The following is an 18809-nucleotide window of genomic DNA, read 5'->3' on the forward strand; positions in this document are numbered from 1 at the left end:
TGTAACCAGGTGGAAAAATCCCTGCCCTGGGGTGAGGGCAAAGCACCCTGCTTTGCCATGTCTCCCATGGGAGCGTGACCCCATCCCTGTCATGGGGAGGCACTTACAAATTGCAGGCCCTGATAGCGGGCGATGGGGAAGTCCTTCACCACGTAGGTGGGGCTGTAGGCACAGGGCACCAGCACGTTCTCCACTCGGGAGGCCTCGATCGCAGGGGCTGAGGAGAAGCAGCCACAGCTCAGCCCCAAGCCATGCTCTGCCACCCTCGTAGCCAAACCCACCTTATAGTCAGTAGCCCAAACCATCCCAACTTGGCCCCTTACAGACCCCAGCAGAGATGCCCTCCACCCAGGAGACAGGCAAGAAGGTAGGAGGGATGCTCTGGGTGCCCCTGGCAGCCAGGTCCTGCCTTTTTCCTCCTACAAAATCCCACAGAGATTTGCAAGGGTCCGCTCCCAGCCGCTTACTGAGGAAGAAGGTGTCCCTGGGGTCAGACTTCAGCATGTCAGCCCCGTGCTCATCTTGCTGTGCCTCCCAGAGGTAGCTCCCGCTGTGGCTGGCCAAGGTCTGCGGGATGTGCTCCACGTGGTTCATCTTCAGGGACGATTCATCTGAAGAAGGCGAGGACAGGAGCTGAACCCCACGGGCATACCCATACGGAGCATTGTCCCAGGAGCATCCTCCAAGGTGGCGCTTCCCAACCTCTCCATCCCTCCCACCAAGACAGCAGAGAGAATTGTGGATTCCTCCTGCTCCCAGGGGCACAAGGGGAGCTGATGTGTTTGCACGAGGGCAAACCCAGCTCCTCCAGCCCTCTCATGTGCTCACAGACCCCGTGACTAATCAGCCTAATGATTATTGCCATCAACTAATGAGCACCAAGAGGACAAGGGTACAGCTGATCTCAGCCAGGCAGCTCAGCTCCGATTACGGCATTGCTCACCACGCTCAAAGACAAGGGGTGGGAACGCTATGGGCTTTTAATTCCCAAGGACACAGGAATTAAACCGTGAATGTTCTTCCCCGTAGAGGTGCAGGTAAATGTAACATGAGCTGGTTTTGCCTCCTATTCAGGGATGAGGGTGGCATGTTGTCCTTGGCTATCAACCAGCCCCCAGACCTCCCCGAGGGAGGTCACCTTGCTCCGGTCACCTTGGCCATGCTCAGAGCTGCCTGCCCCGAGCACCCAAGGGTGCTCCCTTTCCAGGCAGCTCTCCCTGCTGCAGAGCTGCAGGGAAACAGGCGGGTCCTGAAGCAAGCAGGAACCCCCTTCCCAAGCCCCAGATTCTTCTGCTTGCAGCAGGGAAAGGCTCCCCAAAACCTCTGTGCAGCTGGCTGAGGTTGGGCTGCAACCCCTGGAAAAGCCTGGAGAAAGGGAAGGAAGGAGGATGCTCTCTACGCTGCTGGTGTCCCCCTCACCATGGGGATAGGCTCCCCACAAGTGATGTGGCTTCACCCTGGAATGCTGCTGGGGTCCGAGGGAGCCGGGAAGTGGGAAAGAGAAGCACTGAAGGACAGCGGTTGGGGAGGGGGAATTTATCTGCACGCCATCCATCTCATGGGCACCTGCATCAATACCAAGCAATACCCCTCCATCCCTCTTCTCCCCACTAATCCCTGCCTGTTGCCTGTCCCCTCCTGCCTTATCGACACCTTCCAGGGCATGTTTGATGACCAGTCCTCCAGCGTATTGAGCACTGGGGCAGGACCCATCTATCAAGTCCTTTCTTGCTGCCAGGGAAGGGGCAGGAAGCAGAAGATCTATAGATTTAATTAAACCTTGCGCCATCCATCCCTGGTTACACGACAGCTCCTCATAACTCAGGGCCAGGCCAAGGAGCCAGCCCTCCACGGTCTCATTAGCAGGGACAAGGCTGGAGCACCAGGAGAGCTGTGTTTCTGTGGCGTGTCACCTCTCCAACCCGTTTTTAGGAGGGTCGCAGCACACTCCCAGCATCACCGCTACCTGCCGCAGCCCCTTGCCTCCTTTCTTACACCCAGCAGAAGCTCTGGGGGGGCTGAGAGGCTGAAGTCTTCCCCCAGGATCTGGTTTCCTTCCCAGGCTCTGGTGCCATCTCTCCCCGGCTGCACCAACACACACAGCCCCCTCGAGAGCTTGCTTGCCATGGCTGCAGGCGGACACGTGTGGCCCTTACCTGTGTACAGGGAGATGTAGGAGGAGTCGATCACTTCGAACTTCAAGCTGGGCAGGAAAACTCGCCACTAGGAAAAAATAAAAGGAGATGGAGAATGAGCGAGAGGGTGGCAGGGGTTCAGGATGCAGCTGCCCAACCCCAGGCACCCTAGGATGGGTCCTCCCCTGTCCTCAGCTCCCACAAACTTGCCTGCACTGGTCCCAGCCCCAACCCTGCAGGAGGGAAACAAGGGAGAGGACTGATCCTGCCCCAGCACAGACCCAGACCCATCTCCTGCCTTTATCCTGGGTGATTTGGGATTAGTAGGCATCCCTTGCATGGTCAGAGAAGGGAAGGCTCCCGGAGGTGGGACACGGGCTCATGCTGCTTTCTGCTCAGGACTGCCACACGACCACCCGTTGTCCTTCTGGGACAGGCAGGCCAGATCCAGCCCCGCATCAGCAGCAGCATCAACAATAACATCATGGGAGGCAGCACAGTCACACGTCCTGCCTCGCAGGGGAGGGCCGATGCTGGGGCACAGGGCAGCTTCTCCGCACACCCCCCTTCCACCTCAGGGAACAGAGCAGGGAGGCCATGGCACCCATCAAGGACCTGAGCCAAAGCCAACACGCACCGCAAACACACATTAACAGCAGACGAGTTTGCATTGACTTAAGAGGGTCTTCAGAGCTGCCTGCGCTGATATAACTACATGCATTTTAAAAGCATGTCTTGAGCCTTTGTCAGGACAAGCCCTCAAATGCCCGCAGGGAGAGACGCATTAGGGTCCTGCTTTTTTGTTGTTGTTGTTTCTTTCTGAACATCTGAAAGGCTTCCCTCCCTCCAGCAAAAAAATGTCTCCCCCATCTATTTGTTTTTCACAGCAGAAATGCAGATCTTATCAGGATGGATGGAGATGGAGCCCTGGGAGGGTGAGGTTGAGCGATGGGGAGGAAAGCACCAGCGAGGAAAGGGTGTTGTCAGCCTCCCTGATGCTTTGCTGGCACAAGTTTGACTCCAGTGATTAATGACTGCTTGGGAGAAAGGAAACCTTTGCTAACGAGCCAACATCTTCCCCTCCCAAAGACAGCCCGAGCTCCTGACACACACGCTCCAGGCTTTGCCAGGGCTGTGCAGCCAAGGCAGACAAGTTCAGATTTGAAACTCATGGTATCTCTAAGGGGGAAAAGAAACAAGGGACCCACTCCATCACCCCGGCCATTTCTCCCACCACTGACCCTGGGATGCAAGCCAGCAAGGTGGTCTGCCACTCGCAGATGGTGTCCTGGGACCTGCCTGCTCTGATCTTACACAGTCTGGGCTCTCCTTGCCTGTGGCAACGGGGTCCTCAGAGAAAAAGCCCGCAGGGGACCTTTCCCCCTCTGCCAGCCCTTCTGCAGAAGGCCAAGGAGAAAGGAGAAGGGATGGGACTGGCCACACTGAGCTGGATGTCCCACCACCACTGGAGCCTGGAGCGGAGGAGGGGCTGCTCTGTTAGCATCCATTGTGGGAGCACATTGGCAAGGCAGGAGCACAAGGGAGGGACAGCAGGGTCTTTAGGTCCCAAAAGGCCATGGCACGAAAGGATCAGATGAGCACAGAGAAAAGCAGCCTGTGCCAGGTGCCCTGCACAGCAACAGCCCAGGGGCACGGGGACACGAGCCCCAGCTCCATCGGAGTGACACCGACTCGTCCCCTCTGTGGGCTGAGCCACTGGCAGCCATGGGAGAGGGGAAATCGTGGCTTTGCTCCAGGAGAAAGAGTTTTAACGCACATCGGGAAAAGCCCTGGCGCCAGCTCTTGACAGGACAAGCCCTGAAAGGAGCACGGGGTGGGGGCATTTACTCACGCCAACTTCCACGTGGTCTGAACCTCGGTCGTCTTGTTTGTGGAGCAGCTCGAAGTAGTAGCGTCTGGAGGACATGAGGCTGCGCAAGAGGGGAAGAAGCCAGTTAGAAATCATTGCTGAGCCAACTGCTACTGCTGCCAGGGCAATGGGAGCTCCCCTGCTAGAGCAGCCATCTCGGGAAACCCTCTCTGTCTTGCTCACATGTAGCTAAATCTTCCTGGGGCAAGGAGACAGGCAGCATGATGTGGGTATCTGCTCCCCTATCCCACTGCTGAGAAGCTTCATGAGATCGGGGGGATCCCCTGTGCCCACTTCATTATCTGCAGAGGTGGCTGCGGCCCCCAACACCTTCAAGCCATGGACCTGGAGGCATGGTTGGTTGAAGTCCTGCCCAGCCCAGACCCCACATGCCTTTTGGGAAGAGACCATGGCCGGGGTCTCCTCCCAGGGAGGAGGAACTGAGTCAGCGCGGAGCCAGCAGCTCCGTCTCCCCGACTCCATCCACCTGGGATAGGCAGCGGGAGCAAGCACACACTTACCGCAGAGGCTTGGAGACTTGTGAGCTGAATTTGGTGAACTCTCCCGGCGCCGTCCACTCGGTGCCCAGCTGGGGGAAGGAAGAAGGAGCATGTGAGAGCACCGGGGACACTACGGGCCAAGCAGGCAAAAGGCCCAAACCCCACCAGGCTGCAAGAATCTCTCCTCCACCTCCATCAGGCACTATGCCATGCTGCAGAAAGGCTCTTCAGGCAGGAGGATATCCCAGAGGCTCTATCCCAGGGGCCGCTTGTCCCCAGCTGCTGGCACTCCTGCCACAAGAACTTGTCACCGGCTAACTCCACCAAGATCCCAAAAAGGCATGGGTGCAATGACGGACCATGGGGTTTCCAGTTATAGGAGTTAATGCCAAGAAAATCCAGGAGCAAATATTAAATCTCCTACTCTGGAACATAAGCTGGTCTTTGGTAGCTACAACTAGGATGGGACCCAGGGGCAGAGATGGGACCAGGCTGAAATAGCCTGGCATTTCCCAAGGGGGCAAAGAAGCAGGAGAGCTGCTTCTGGCAAAGTCACACATGGACCCTGCACCCTCCCTTTAAGAGGTGCTGCAGCAGAGGGTCCTGTAGAAGGGAGAATGTGCGGTGGCTAAAGAGCGCCCATAGGTTTGAAACATCGTTAATTGAACACTACGGATCCCCAGAAGGCACTCGGAATGGTTATCAGCATGCTGGGAGCAATGAGCCAGGAACCCCAAGGGAGGAGACACTCTCAGTGGGAGCTCCAGCATCCCTGGTGCAGGGAAAGGCAGAGGGTCAAGGACAATGGCACGTACCTTGCCCACAAATGCAGCCAGCCGGGAGTTGGACGGACTCTCGTCGGAGCTGAGCCAGAACTCCGAATTGTCATCTGAAGCCACAGAAAACTGGAAATCCCCTGCAGAGAGCGAAGGAGAAGGTCACCACAGAGGGATACAGCAGCTCCGGTGGCATGGGCTCAGTCCCGGTGCCTCATTGTGAGATGGGGAAACAGGGATGGGTGGACAGAGGTGATGGGGCCACCCCAGACCCCATGTCATGGCTCTGTCCTGGATGGGTCGTGGGCCTTGCCTCCAGTTGAAGCAACCAGGGAAAAGGGTCTTTGCTCCAGAAAGACCCTCCTGCCTGGGAGCCAGTGATTCGGAGACTGTCTTTAAGAGCTTTTCTGTCCTCGTGTGGCCCAAGAAGGGGGAAGGTGGCAGCTTCTCCACATTGCTGCAGGGGGAGAAGAGGCCAAGCCTCATCACTCACCATCCTTGAAGGGGTGGATGTAGCCAAAAATCCTCAGCCCATAGTTCTTCCACTTGGGTGACACAGCCAGCTTCTTCACTGTGGTGCGGGTCTGTGGAGGAGAGACAGAGATGTGAAAGCATGAACAGTTCATGCCCAGGCTCATGCCTTGCACCAACATCACCCAGCCCACCTCCTCCTTGTTATCCCAGGGTCCTGTGCCCTTGGCACCGGAGGGAATGTGGATGTCCCATCACCACCCACCTCTTCTTCCATCCCTGCTCTGTTGAGAATTACCTGCCCCAAACCAAACCAAAAAGCCTGCAAGCAAAGGTCTTGAGGACCAAGCCCACACCCAATGGAGATCCAGCAGCATGAGGAGAAGGACGAGCAGACCCCTCCCTCTGACCCACCACCATCAGCCCTGGGACTCACGTGGGGAAAGAGTGGAAAATGGAGGTTCTTCCTCAGGTGCCTCACGGCCCCTCCGCACCAGTCTTCAAAGACGTGCAAGTTTGCCTTCCCTTTGTACTGCAGGACAAGAGAGGGAGATGAGTGGGGTGTCCTCCTCACATCCCCCCTTCTCCAAGGACAGCGTTAGGGCAGGCTGAAATGCGGATGTCAAGCCCTAGGGATGTCACCTGCCCAGCCTCAGCTCTTCTGCAGTGACACTGAGGAAAGGCTGAGTTCCCATCCCTGTGCCAGCCCCCGGGTCACAACACCAAACCCCAGGAGATAACCCTCCTGCTGCTACTCCTTTGGGTCCCAAGCGCACTTGGACCCTTCACCCACCCCCAGCATCCATCCCACCAGCACACAGCCAGCACCAGGAGATGGGCGCAGCGTGGACCCATCCAGAGAAGACACGCAGCAAGATCTCCCCTTGCACACCCGCACAGACCGATGAGGGGGCTGACGCACACCCACGGCACACACCCGGGGAGCTCATCCTCACGGGCACCACGTTAACCCCAGGACCAGGCAGAGCCCTCGGGATGGGTGATGAATAGCAGGGAGGAGGATGGCTGGAGATGGCTTTGGAGCCTGGCATGCTGGGGGCACATGGGCTGCGGGGTCCCCAACAAGGGGCAGGGTGGACCTCCTCCTCCACCATCACCCCTTTTGCTGCTCCCTGCCCACCTACCTGCTCATTCCAGGGCAAAGCCTGCTTGGTCAGGTTGAGTTTGGGGTGCGTTGTGGCTCGGTCGGACCGTTGGCCTCTGGAAAACCAGCCGTCCAAGTCCTGCCCATCGTTCTGCCAAGGAAGAAGGAGGGAGATATGAGAGATGAGGGAGGGTCAGGGCCAGCCCAGCTGCACTTGCATGAGGTCTCCCTAGATCTAAACGTCTCATTTTGGATGTCAAGCATTGCCAAACCAAGGCAAAAGCTTTCAAGGCTAACAGCAAAGGAAAGCAAGGGCAGGAGGAGGCAGAAAAATATTGGCAAGGTGTCCCAGGGAGCATTGTTTCAAAATGTTCCAACTAAACGCGTTTCCCTTCCTCTGCTGAGGAGAGAAACTTCTCCAAAACAGTGAGTCTTCTGTTCATCCGAAATGTTTGGCCAGTCTGATGGGCTACTGGAAATGGAGTATTTTGGGCTTCATCTCCAAAAGAGCAGAAGCAATCTCTATGTCTACTCATGGGCAGAGGAAGCAGGATGTTTCTCTGCTCCCCCTCTTCCTTTAAAGGGGATTAGGTTAATCCGATCGCTTGTGTCTCGTAATTTAGAGGGATTAGGTGAGCATTCACCTGCCCCCGGCTTGCTGAAAAGGTGATGGGTAGCAAGGAAGAGCCAGGCACTTCTGCAGCCCACGCAGAGCATCCTCCTCTTCCACCACATTGGCAGCTGCAGGCAGAGCCAGAGTGAGCCCGTGCCATCCCCGTGGGCATTGCCCTCTGCCATCACATCCCAGGAAGCGCAGGCAGAGGAGGGACAAGGGACCAGCTAGCATGTGCGGAAGGAAGAGCCACCAACCCTCTCCAAAGCGACCGCCGACCTGCCGCTGTGTCCCTTGCTTGGGGTGATGGGAAGCTGTGCCTGTCACGCAGGGAGCTGGCTGGTGTGACAGCCCATTGTCACACCGGTGACGCCCACACTCAACATCAGTCCTGTCCGGGGATGGGACTGAGGGGGACATGGATGTCCCTGCCACCTGTCTCAGGAGGATTCACCATCATTGTCCCCCGTGGCCTTGGCCAGGGAGGGAGGGACCATGCCATCCCCGAAAGAGCGGAGCCAACACCTCTCTGAAAGCAGAGCCCGGCTCTGAGCCCAGGCGAGAACCACCACAGCATCGACAAAGCGCAGCCCGTTAGGATGCACAGTGCCAAAGGAATAATTAGCGAACGAACTCATTAGCGTCCCGGAGGAGGGGAGCGGTGCCCTTGGAAGACGTTATTAGGGAGGTGGCGTAATTGTGCTGTGCTTGTTGGAAGGATTCACCCTCCTCCCAGGGAAGCCACGATACAATTCCTGCTGTCCCCCTCCATCCTCACCCATAACCAGTCTGTGTTTTCTCCAGGCACGTCATTTTCCTCCTTTGCCCATCTGCCCCTTATTTATGAGGAGCTGGGAAAGATCAGAGCAGGGGTCATCCTTTCTCGCCTATCCTCTGCCAGCCAGCCAGGCGCAATCAGCCTCTTCCCCATCCGTATTTCTCACTGCCTAATTGCTGCCTAGCCTGAAGCCAGCTCTCCTTACTGGCACGTGGCTCTCTACACCCAGTGCCTGGAAAAAACTCTCTGTCCCTCTATGGAGAGGGACTGGGATGGGTCTCCATCCCATGGGTGAGATGGGTAAAGACGACAAGCCACTGGCATCCCTGCCCTGCCCCAAAGACAAAAAGCCGGCTGTGTCGACAGCAAGATCCGTGGTTGGGAGCTCACCAGGAGGAAAGTTTTCCATCTCCTTTTTTGAAGCAGCATTTTTTTGCTCCAGTTTGCAGAGTCCTTTCGAGCCAAGCTGTTTGCTTTCAAACTGGAGTGAACTTTTCCCCCGCCTGCCCCAACAGAGGGGACTATTCACAGCCCAGCTCTCTGCAGCTGGAAAAAGGGGGTGGGTTATTTGCTGAAGGTGGGGACAAACCAGCCTTTTAATTGCAGAGCCAGTGATGCTGTAGATGTCCAGCAGCTGCAAAAGACACTGGGCAGGGCTAGGCATAAAGAGATGGGCACCGAGGGGGTCTGGGCGCAGGGACTCGATGCTTTCCCCTCCCTCCAGACACAAAACACTCACCTGTGCTCAAAGTACCGTGGCTTGGGAACAGCCCAAGCAATGCCCACCCTGACGGTGACTCGCTGTCACGGGGACCTACAGCAGTTTGGCAGTGACCTGCTGTTGGGACGGGGCAGGGGACACTTTGTGGTTTCCCTCTCCTGCCATCCCACCTGCCTGCCTTGCTCCAAAGCCTCTTGGTGACAACAGGTTGAACAGGGGAGAGCAGGGTGTTGAACAAGGGCTTGGTGACAACAGATTGAACAGGGGACAGCGGGGTGTCCTCGTGGCTACAATGCCAAGTGCCTCTTGGGCTGTTAGCAAGGAGAGATCCTCCCTCTGGCTTCTGTGTGGAGACCCCACCTGGGGTACACTGGGTCCAGTTTGGGGTTCTCCAGTCCAAGACAGACAAGTGGAGGTTAGCAAGACGGAGCAGAGAACACAGGAGAAGGTGGCTTTGACCAGCAAAGCAGGACTTTATTGCCATCAACAGCTATGCAAGAGCAGGGTGCAGAGAAGATGATGCTGGACCCTCCTCAGAGAAGCACAGCGACAGGGCAAGAGGCACAAGGTGCAACACTAAAAGTTTCAATGGGGTATTAGGGGTTTTTTTAATTCACGACGAGGGCTGTTGAACAGAACAGGAGAGGTTGTGCCCTCTCCATCCTTTGATCTACTCGGATGGACAAGGCTTGGGGCACCCTGCTCTAGTTGGCCGTGTTGGATAGGGGACTTGGATGAGCAACCTCCACGGGTCCCTTCACACCCGACCGCACTGCAGCTCTCCGCTTACCATCAGCTCCTCCTCATGGCTCTCGCTGGAGTCCTCGGCTTTCCTCCGCCGTGCTGACGCCTGGGCTGCCGCCGGCCGCCTGCCGGGATCAGTCACCTCCCCCAGCCTCTCGCCATCTGCGAGGGGAGCAGAAGAAGGAGTGAGACCACAGCCACCTCCCACGTCCTCCCCATCCCAACATCGCTCCTCTTTTGGGGACACCCCCTTGCCCTGGCAGGGGGAAGGGCAGGTGCTGCCATCGCCGCTGCTCCCAGCAGGGAGGGACATGGGGGACGACGGCACGGGACAATGGCGGGGGGCTCTGGCTGCGATTCCCCTCATTACATTTGTACTAAGCAGCTTGCAGCAGCTCATCAGCATCAGGTTTAATTACACCCCCCGCAGCCCAGCTCATGGCCCTTTACATAAGAGACAGCCAGGATAAGCTCCTGTGGGATCTCATTCCCCATCCATCCTCGGGGACGCATCCCTGCTCCCCTGTCCATCCGGTCCCCGGCTCTCCTGGTGCATCCCACAGCTCTGCCCAGAGCACACTGGCTCCGAGCACCCCCCAGACATATTCTCCCCAAACCCATCTTCCCAATCCCCAACACCACACTAAATGCACCATCGCAAAGACCTCACTAACAGCCCTGCTGCAGATGACTTTGTTACTGTGTGCTGCATTAATTATCCCCAACCTACAGACTCCCCTCTGCAGCTCACACCCATCTGCCTTGGGCTGCAAAGGGAGGGTTTCTTTTAAACCACCCTCACTTCCCAGCATTAAAATAACTGACTTCCCCCCAAATAATGGCACAGTCTTGGAAAACGTATTAGTTATTGGGGGGGGGGGGGGGGGGGGGGAAACATCCTCTATTCTGACATAGCAGGTGGCTGCCTCTGAACTTTTTAGACAAGCACCCCAAAACCTGGTGGGATGGAGGGAGTTTGCAGTTCAACCGTCGATTCTGGTGCCAGTGCACAGCTCGGCTCTGCATTTCAAACCGACATCAAGGGAAGCTCAAGGCGATGCTCGGAGAGGCGGGTGTCTAAGAACACCCATGGGTCCCCCCAAAAACCAGCCACCCCCATATCACAATAAGGGGGAGCCCCAGACCTTGCGAGCAGCCCCGCAGCCCTGTCCGCCAGCCGTGGGCATTGCAGCAAGGGGGTCACCGACACCCTCCAAAGGGTATGGCAAGATGCTCTCCAGTCCCTCCACACCCTCTTTCCCCCAAACAGCAAGTCCTGGGGGGGGGTCCTACCCCCCCAAAGTGAAACAGCCTCGGTGGCTACTGTGGTGGGAACTGCTGGGGTGGCTTCAGACCCCACAGCCTGGCCAAGGAGGGGCTTGGGGTGCCCCTGGAGCCCCCCACCGCACGCCTCCCATGCCATTAGTATTCCAGCAGCCGCGCAGCTGGCGTCTCCTTGGAGATGGCAGCACAAATCCCATCCCCACCGCGGGGACAGGAAATTAAGCTCTAAAGCCCCTTCTTCTGCTCTCAGCCATTCTTCAGCCCCTGGCAGCTCCAACTCTCTCCTGGCAGCTCCCTGCCTCCCTCCAGCCGCCCTCCTCCCCTCACCCATCTTCATCCCCGCACCGTTCCTCCCATGGCCCCAAGGAGGGTGATGGGGAGCACTGCAGGGAGGAGCAGGACCAGATCCAGCACCCTCCTTTCATCTCCTCTGCTCTCGAGACCCCCCATCACTCCTAGGGATGCTCCTGCCAGCACAGGCGGTGGAAATAAAGCCAATCCTGGCTGTGCCGAAGCTGCAGATGCTGCTACTCCGGCACGGAGTGCCGGGGACAGCGTTATTTCCCCCCCACCAGACACGAGGAAGATCTCGGTGCATCCCCAGGGACCTGCCAAGGGATGGGATGCAGCAGCCGGCTCCACAGTACCCATGCAGGGTATCTCTCCTGGCCTTGGAGGAGATGAACCTGTCTCGTGGGATTTGCCAACTCAGCATCCGTTTGCGATGCAGGCTGGGGGTGCCACGCTGCAAGTCCTGTCCCTGGGATGGACAAACCCCATATCAGCCTCTGCTGCCAAGCCCCGGGTCCTGGTGAGCAAACCCGAGCCAGCAGCATCCCAGGCTGCATCCGCAGGGGATGGCTGGACATGGTCACCCCACCTTCGCTCAGCCCTTTTCGCTCACCTCTGGGTACAGCACCCCGGTTTGGGCCCCTGCTACAAGTCATTGGGTAAATCGGAGAGAGATTATTTGATATAAATTGGAGCAAAGCGGGGAAAAAAGAAACGCGTTCTCCCCAGCAACGCTGCGCAGGCTCCATCCTTGCAGGCTCTCAAGAGCCAAAGCCATAAGCCCCTGCTCGCCCTCCACCCCATCACCCAGCTCCAGCCCCATCAGGGACCCTCTCAAACTCAAGCAACTCCTCTCAGCCACCACAAAGGAGCAGGATAGGGCTTGTGCTCCCTACTTCGGTTTGCATCTAAATTAAACGCCACCACTGCTCTGATGGGGTTTAAGTAACACTGAGGCTCAAAACCTGTGTGCCTTCAGCAAAACCCTCTCTCTTCTTGGCGGGGAGGCTAGTGCTTGCATCCCCGGAGGAGTGAAAGCGCCACCAAAGCCCCAGAAAAAGGCTTCCAGGCTTCTGCGCCGATGTTTATTCCCCTACAATTTAAATATTGGATAGGAAAGTCAAGGGCAGCCTTAGCCAAACACCCAAATGCTAATCAGCCTGTGTGGGAACGGGAAATAAATGTCGCCCTTGATAAGGGGAAGGAAAAGCCAGCACCTTGCACCAACAAGCATCACTTTGCTCCCCCCTCAAAAAATCAAGCCCCTTTGGTCTGAACCTCACCCCTGTGACAGAGGAGCAGGTCAGGGGGTACAAGAAGAGGAGGGAGAAAGCAGCACCGGGAGGAAGGAGGGTTTTGGTTTCCCCCAGCTTGGTTTCCTCCTACGCATCCTCCCAGCGCCCTCCGGGACTGCTCGTTTGCCGTGCCCAGCCCGGCTGCTCCCCCTGCATCCCTCCGGGATGCAGAGCCAGCACCGCCGCTCTGATTAATTCTGCTAACCTGCCTCTTTTTCAAGGACCAGAAAGAGCCGCATAAAGGCGGGTAGCAGGGGGTGAGAGGATGGGGGAAGGTCGGGAGCATGAGCAAGGGACCTGCTCACTCCAGGACGGCATTACCCGGGGGGATGCTCGGCAGGGATGCATTAAGAGCTCTTCCCCCAACAAGCGTGGGAGCGACGATAACGCTTTCAGAGCGGCGCAAGGAGGGGTCAGGAGATGCGCACGCCATCGCATGAACCATCTCCGAGTCACAGCAGCCTCCAGACAACGAGCCAGGGCCAGAAGCAGTCCTCAGGATGAGACTGTGGTGCGAGGGACCAAGTACCAACCCCATCGCACGGCACAGAGACCAGGGCGATGCTTCTCTGGGAGATAAGAGTTTCCCCGTTATCACAGCCGTATAAACCCCCTGCTGCCACCTCCCCCCTCCGCCGGGAAGCACAGAGGGCCTTTCACGCAGCCAACTCCTGCCTCCCCACCTCCCTTCTCCTCCCCTCCTGCTCGGCTGACGGCACGCAGCTCGCTCGCCCCGAACACAGCCCCTTTCTTCGGTTAGGTTTCGGAGCCGGGATTTCTCTTGCAGCTTTCTGGACCCTTGCCAAACCCTCCAACGTGGTTAGAGATGCCCCCTCACTTGCACTTCCTCCTGCATCTCCTAATTGCTTCTAACGAGTCTCCCCTCCACAGTCACTTGCTGCGAGCTTGCTCTGCTCTCACCCACCATGTACCCAGACCAGTCACCCAGGGATAAACCCAGACACGGCCCAGCGAGCCAAGCTGCCTCGGCACAGGTAGGGGAAAGCTCATAGGAGCATCTGCAAAAGGATCAGGGCTGGGATTCCCAAAATCCCCAGCTCTTGCCCTCCAGCTGGATGCTCAGCCCTGAGAAGCTCTGGCTGCTCAACGGGAAGGGTCCCACTGGGAGACATCGGGTTGGACAGGCTGGTCCTGGTCATCAGGCAGCCACGTATGGAATGGATGGAGCCACCGGAGAGAAATTGCCGGGATGGGACAGTGGTCGGGCAATGCCTTGGCATGCTCTGCCCAGCTCCAGCTACTGCCAGGGCTCTGCTCCCCGGCCCGGAGGTGCCCACGCGAGGATGAAAACCCCTGAGCGGCAGACTCCGAGGACTCTTCGGGGATGAAGAGCATCGGCTCGGCAGTGGACATGGCCCTGGAGGATGAGGCAGCACCACTCAGGACCTCGGTGCATCTTCCCATCCCACACGGGTGCGCAGTCAGAGTCTGACCCTGCTTTGGTCCAGGCTGTGTGTCCTGGTCAGCGATGCTGAGCCCTTGGGGCTTCAGGGGTGAGACTTCTTCCTTTGGGAGAGGTCTCCTGCAGCAGCACCAGTGGCAGCTGCAGACCCTTGGGACCCTTCTTCTCTCTTTTTTCCCCCCAAAACAGAGCCTGAAGAGCACCAAGCACTTGGGCTCAGCCAGTGAGAGGAGAAATGACGTACCCCAGCCCCAAGTTCCCAAGCACATCAGCTGGGTGGGATTCAGGGCACGGTCCCAACCCCTTTCCCACCAAGCTGATGCTCCAGAGCAGACATGTGGAGCAATTCAGCCATTGCCAGGAGCCATGTCCCACTGAAATACAGCCCTCTGCGGGGCTGCCCGTCCCCTGCCTGCCCTGCACCTCCCTGCCCAAGCCCAGGTGCCTGCAAAGCTCCCAGCCCCTGCAAAGCCCAGAAAAAGATGCAGGTGAGCTGGCTGGGACCAGAGTGGACTGGAAAAATAATGACATTCAAGCAAAAAATTGTGCCTGAGCTCAAACCCCCAAAATCTTGTGCTAAAAAAAAAAAAAAAAAAAAAAGGGCATTTAAGCTGCAATTTGGAAGTGCCCTGTGGGGCCTCCCAGGAGCCGTGGTTTGGTTTCCCAGGTCCCGTGTTGCCTGCGAGGATCTGACGCCTTGGCCAGCCTCCCCTCAGTGGGGCATGGCACCATACCCCAGGGGACATGGCTGGCAAGGGCAGCCCAGCCACGGGAGAAGATTCCCGTGCCTGCGAGGAAGCCTCAGCGCCGCAGGAGCCTACAGTTCCCCACCAGCTACCCTGACAAGCAAACCGTGACCAGAGCAATGGAAAAGGAGATGGATGGATTTAGCTCGGTGCTCCAAGAAATCCCCCCTGGGGTGACCATCTGCTTTCCTGTCTTCCCATTCCTGCAGCAAAATCCGCGCTGGATGGGAGATGCCGAAGCAAGCCAGAGCTGCCTCCAGCCCAGCTGCAAGCAGCCTTGCAACCATCCATCCCTGAAATGCCAGTGGACTGGGCTGCAACGGGTTGCCAAAACCATCTAGGTGTGTTCAGAGCTGCATCTTAACCTGGATCCCTACCTCCCGGTAAAAAGATGAGCTGAGAAGCAGCACCACCATCCATGCACAGAAGATGGGGAAAGGCAAGAAGAAACCCAACCAGAGCCAGAGCGCGGAGCATCCCCACTGATGCCAAGCCCTGTGGTCTAAACCAGAGCTGGAGGTGGGTCTTACTACTCACAGAAACACAAACCTGGGATTTGCTGCTCTCCTCAGCATCCCAACGCTGCTCCCCAGCACATCCCAAAGCCGAGGGATGGGTGACAGGGGTGAGATGTGGGATGAGCACTGGTGCCAGGCTGCCCACCCCGAGGGATAACTTCATCCCATATTGCACTTCCCAGCAACGCGGGGCTGCTCCCCCTTTTGGCTTGGGGAAGGAGCCTGCCAGAGCAGCCAGCTCCAATGATCCAAAATCAGGCAAAGCCTCTGGAGGCTGGAAAACATGAGGGCCTTGGTTATTTCCCTTAATTCCCACTGCCAGCTGCTGCAGGAGACCTTGGGACCAACACAGGAGATTGCCGAGGGACCTTCACAGGCACATGCTGCTACCTCACCTTCCTCAGAGGATACAAATACAAGAGGAAAGGCCAGGGAGAGGCTGGGATGGGATGTATGTCCTGCATCTCCCTGGCACAAGGAAGCGCTGCTCAGGAATGTGCTGGAATTACCAGGACAACACCATGAAGGTCAGGATGCTAAGGACCAGGTTTCGGGCATGCTGAGTACCCGACGTCTGAGCTGACATCTTTTGAGGTCCACCACCCCAGGGAGGTCTGCACATGTCCTGGCTGCTCCTGATCTCTGAACTTCTGCAGGATGCTTTTGAGCTCTCCAAATCCAGAGGGACTGGAGAGGGACAAAGCTTCTCCAGCATCCAGCCCAGCTACTGAGTCCATCTGCACAGCTGTGAAACACTGCAAGGCTTCTGTAAAGAAACCCTTGCCCATCCAGACCATCGCATCCATCCCCTCTCTCCCCATGGAAAAAGAGAACTCAAACCCTACCAAACCAATGAGCCCGCAAAGAAAGGGGAGGGAGGAAAGTCAGTCCTGCTCTTGGGAAAAGCGTGGTGGTGGAAAGATAGGGGAGAGGGCCTCACTCATGGCAGCACATGAAGCTACGATCATGCCAAAGGGGAATGCCAAGCCCCCAGCAAGAAGTGGTACCCGTGTTGGGAGGATGCCAGCGAAAGAGGGATGAAGGCAGCAACTCGAGCCAGAAGACAAGCCAGGGATGCGGCAAGCGAGCGAGCTCAGGGAGGACCATCCCAAGCATCTGCCGTGGGTTCAGGGAATAGAAAAGGAGGAGACAGCCCAACTCCAACACCTTCCCAGGACAAGGAACAGGGCAGCTCGGGGGAGCGGGGCTCTGCCCAACAAGTCCTTACCAGCAAGAAGACACACCAGATCGGCAGCTGCAAAAGCTACGGGGTTAAACTGGGTTTACACCCCTGGGGAATTCAGGCTGATCTCTCCCCGACTTCACGGGGGACACGAGCTTGGTGGCCAGTAACAAATTAGTCCCAAACTGTGTCAAGACCAGCGGCAGAGCGATGCCCAGGAGGTGCCCACCTCTGCAGGAGCCAGCAGAAAGGAGAAGTGCTCCCAGGGCTCTGGTGCCCATCCTCAGACCTCTGAGCCCTGCTAACGCTCCTGTTTTCCCCTGCAGTGCAAACAGTGGGATCCCTCTGGCCACGCAGGACCACTCCATGCCCCAGCACATCCTTCCAGGATGCTGCCATGGGGCAGAAAACCGAGTCCATCCCTCAGGGCTTGACCCCCAAGGGCTGAACAGGGGCACCCTGCCATGACAGAGCTTGGAGATGGAGTGAAAGGAGCAGCAATGTGAAGCGAGGTGACATATAAACCCAGACACAGCTGCAGCAAAGGTGGCAGTGTTGGCGTTTTTATTAAACCCACCGGTTTAATTACCAACAGCCCGGTGCTCTCCAGCGCAGACATAGCCTCCGAGTCAGCCGCCAGAGAAAAGCGGCACAAGCATCCCTCCACTGATCCTCCTAACGAGCTGTTAAGCAATTATAATTAGCCAGCAAGGAGTCAATATTGCAAATCCCCTTCCACCACCACAAAAACGCAGCGCTGCCCACCAGGAAAAAAAATACTGTGCTGCCCGCTACGCTGCCCGCAGTAATGCGTTTGCTCCACAGCACCCGGGGGGAAACCCAGGCAGTGGGTGCTCACACGAGCCAGGTGACAGCCAAGTGACAGCAGATGACATTGACGGGGCTGAGGCGAACGGGTCTGGTGACCATCATGGGGATGCAGGCAGGGGTGCAGGATCAGTCCCCCAGACAGCCCTTCCCTGCCTCCTTCGGTCACTCTTGCCTGCTTAGATGCCGATTTTACCTGCTGCCAGCTGAGAAAAGGGTTTTGGGTTGGTCCCTGGGTCGCTACCGCAAGGAACAGATGCCTCGCCGAGGGAACTAGAGGAGCAAAGGGATTTTTTTCCTGCCTCCCCCAAACCCATTCGTTTCATGCTGTTTACCCACTCTGTGACATCCCTCTCGGCTGGAGCAATGGAAATCGATGCTGAATCGCTCAGGGCTGGCGATGGAGCTGCCATGAGACCACTCAAGCTGACAAACACCCACCAGGAGTGGCAGCCCTGACACTTCCACGCTCAACTCAGGGTCCCAAATCCCTCCTGTGCATCGACAGCACCCAGATCTCCCCCATCTTCCCCCAGCTCACACCTGACCGTGCATCTGTTGGCCTCCAGTCCCCATCTGCTCCAGCAACATTTCATTTTCCACCAGTTCCAAAGTGAGCCAGGGCAGCTCCGGCCAGACCATGTACCTATCCCTCCACCCTGCCCATTTGAACAGGGATGATGCTCACTCACAGCCCTCAGCACAAAGATTTCGATTCCCAGGACACAGCCTCCAGAGGTGGTCACTTGTAGCCTGCGATGTGCCAGCAATTAGGCAGAATTCATTTCACCCTAAAAATATTTCAGTCTCCAACCTCCACGCTGCCCTGCAGGCAGCCCGTGGGGTTTACCATTTCACCTGCCAACTTTCCAACCTGTTTCAGCCAGCGTCTGGTTTATCTCCACCAGCGCCGGGTGCTTTTAACCTTTCCCTGATCTTTAATTTGGCAGCAAATTCGGCTGAGCTCTACCCCTTTGCAGAGACCATCCTCTCCTGTTTCGCCTCCCCCCCGAAATCCTCCTGTGCATCACACTCGTGCAGTCCCCGCCGGTCAGCAGCTGGCTCCAGCGACATCCCTCGGTCCTGCCATTGCCAAGGCAACGAGCCACCGATACCTCGGGGCGGCTGCTCATCCCCTCCCAAAGAGCGGCTCCGGAGAGGCCTGGCCACAGCACAGAGCAGGGAAGGGATGGAGGGCAGACACATGGTGGTGCTGGGAAGCATAAAGCTCTCCAAACACCAAGGCAAAAAGCTCCTGGTGCTTGGGAAAAGCCCGTACCCTGGGGTGTGGAAAGTGTTTTGCCCTCCCTGAGCATCTCCAGACGTATAATGGCTACACCTTCGGAGCAGAGCGTTTTCCTAATAAAAAGCCAATATCCCTACCCCGGCCCTCTCAGCTGTCACCTCCAGGCCACGGGAAGCCGAACGCGATGGCAGCAGCCGAGAAGCGTGTCACCCACCGAAACGCCCTTTCGGGTAACCCCGCGGCACCTCCCAGCACAGCCACGGCTGCCCAAGCGCCCGCTGC

The 18809-nt window shown here is 57.5% G+C and overlaps 1 protein-coding gene across 2 annotated transcripts in view; it reads right to left on the reverse strand.

Annotated features, from left to right (window-relative positions):
* The window catches only part of B4GALNT4 (beta-1,4-N-acetyl-galactosaminyltransferase 4), a 32646-nt gene that overhangs the window by 6072 nt on the left and 7765 nt on the right, over positions 1-18809 (reverse strand). For both annotated transcript variants that reach the window (XM_041129290.1, XM_030039291.2), the window contains exons 2-11: positions 9760-9875; positions 6898-7008; positions 6189-6284; positions 5775-5865; positions 5321-5421; positions 4527-4594; positions 3988-4066; positions 2157-2223; positions 468-611; positions 108-217 (exon numbers count right to left, since the gene is read on the reverse strand). In XM_041129290.1, the coding sequence (XP_040985224.1) occupies positions 108-217; positions 468-611; positions 2157-2223; positions 3988-4066; positions 4527-4594; positions 5321-5421; positions 5775-5865; positions 6189-6284; positions 6898-7008; positions 9760-9762 (870 nt within the window). In that variant the 5' untranslated portion in view covers positions 9763-9875. The remainder of the gene's footprint in view (positions 1-107; positions 218-467; positions 612-2156; positions 2224-3987; positions 4067-4526; positions 4595-5320; positions 5422-5774; positions 5866-6188; positions 6285-6897; positions 7009-9759; positions 9876-18809) is intronic.

This window comes from Aquila chrysaetos, chromosome 16, assembly GCF_900496995.4.
Source record: "Aquila chrysaetos chrysaetos chromosome 16, bAquChr1.4, whole genome shotgun sequence".
Taxonomy (NCBI): Eukaryota; Metazoa; Chordata; class Aves; order Accipitriformes; family Accipitridae; genus Aquila; species Aquila chrysaetos.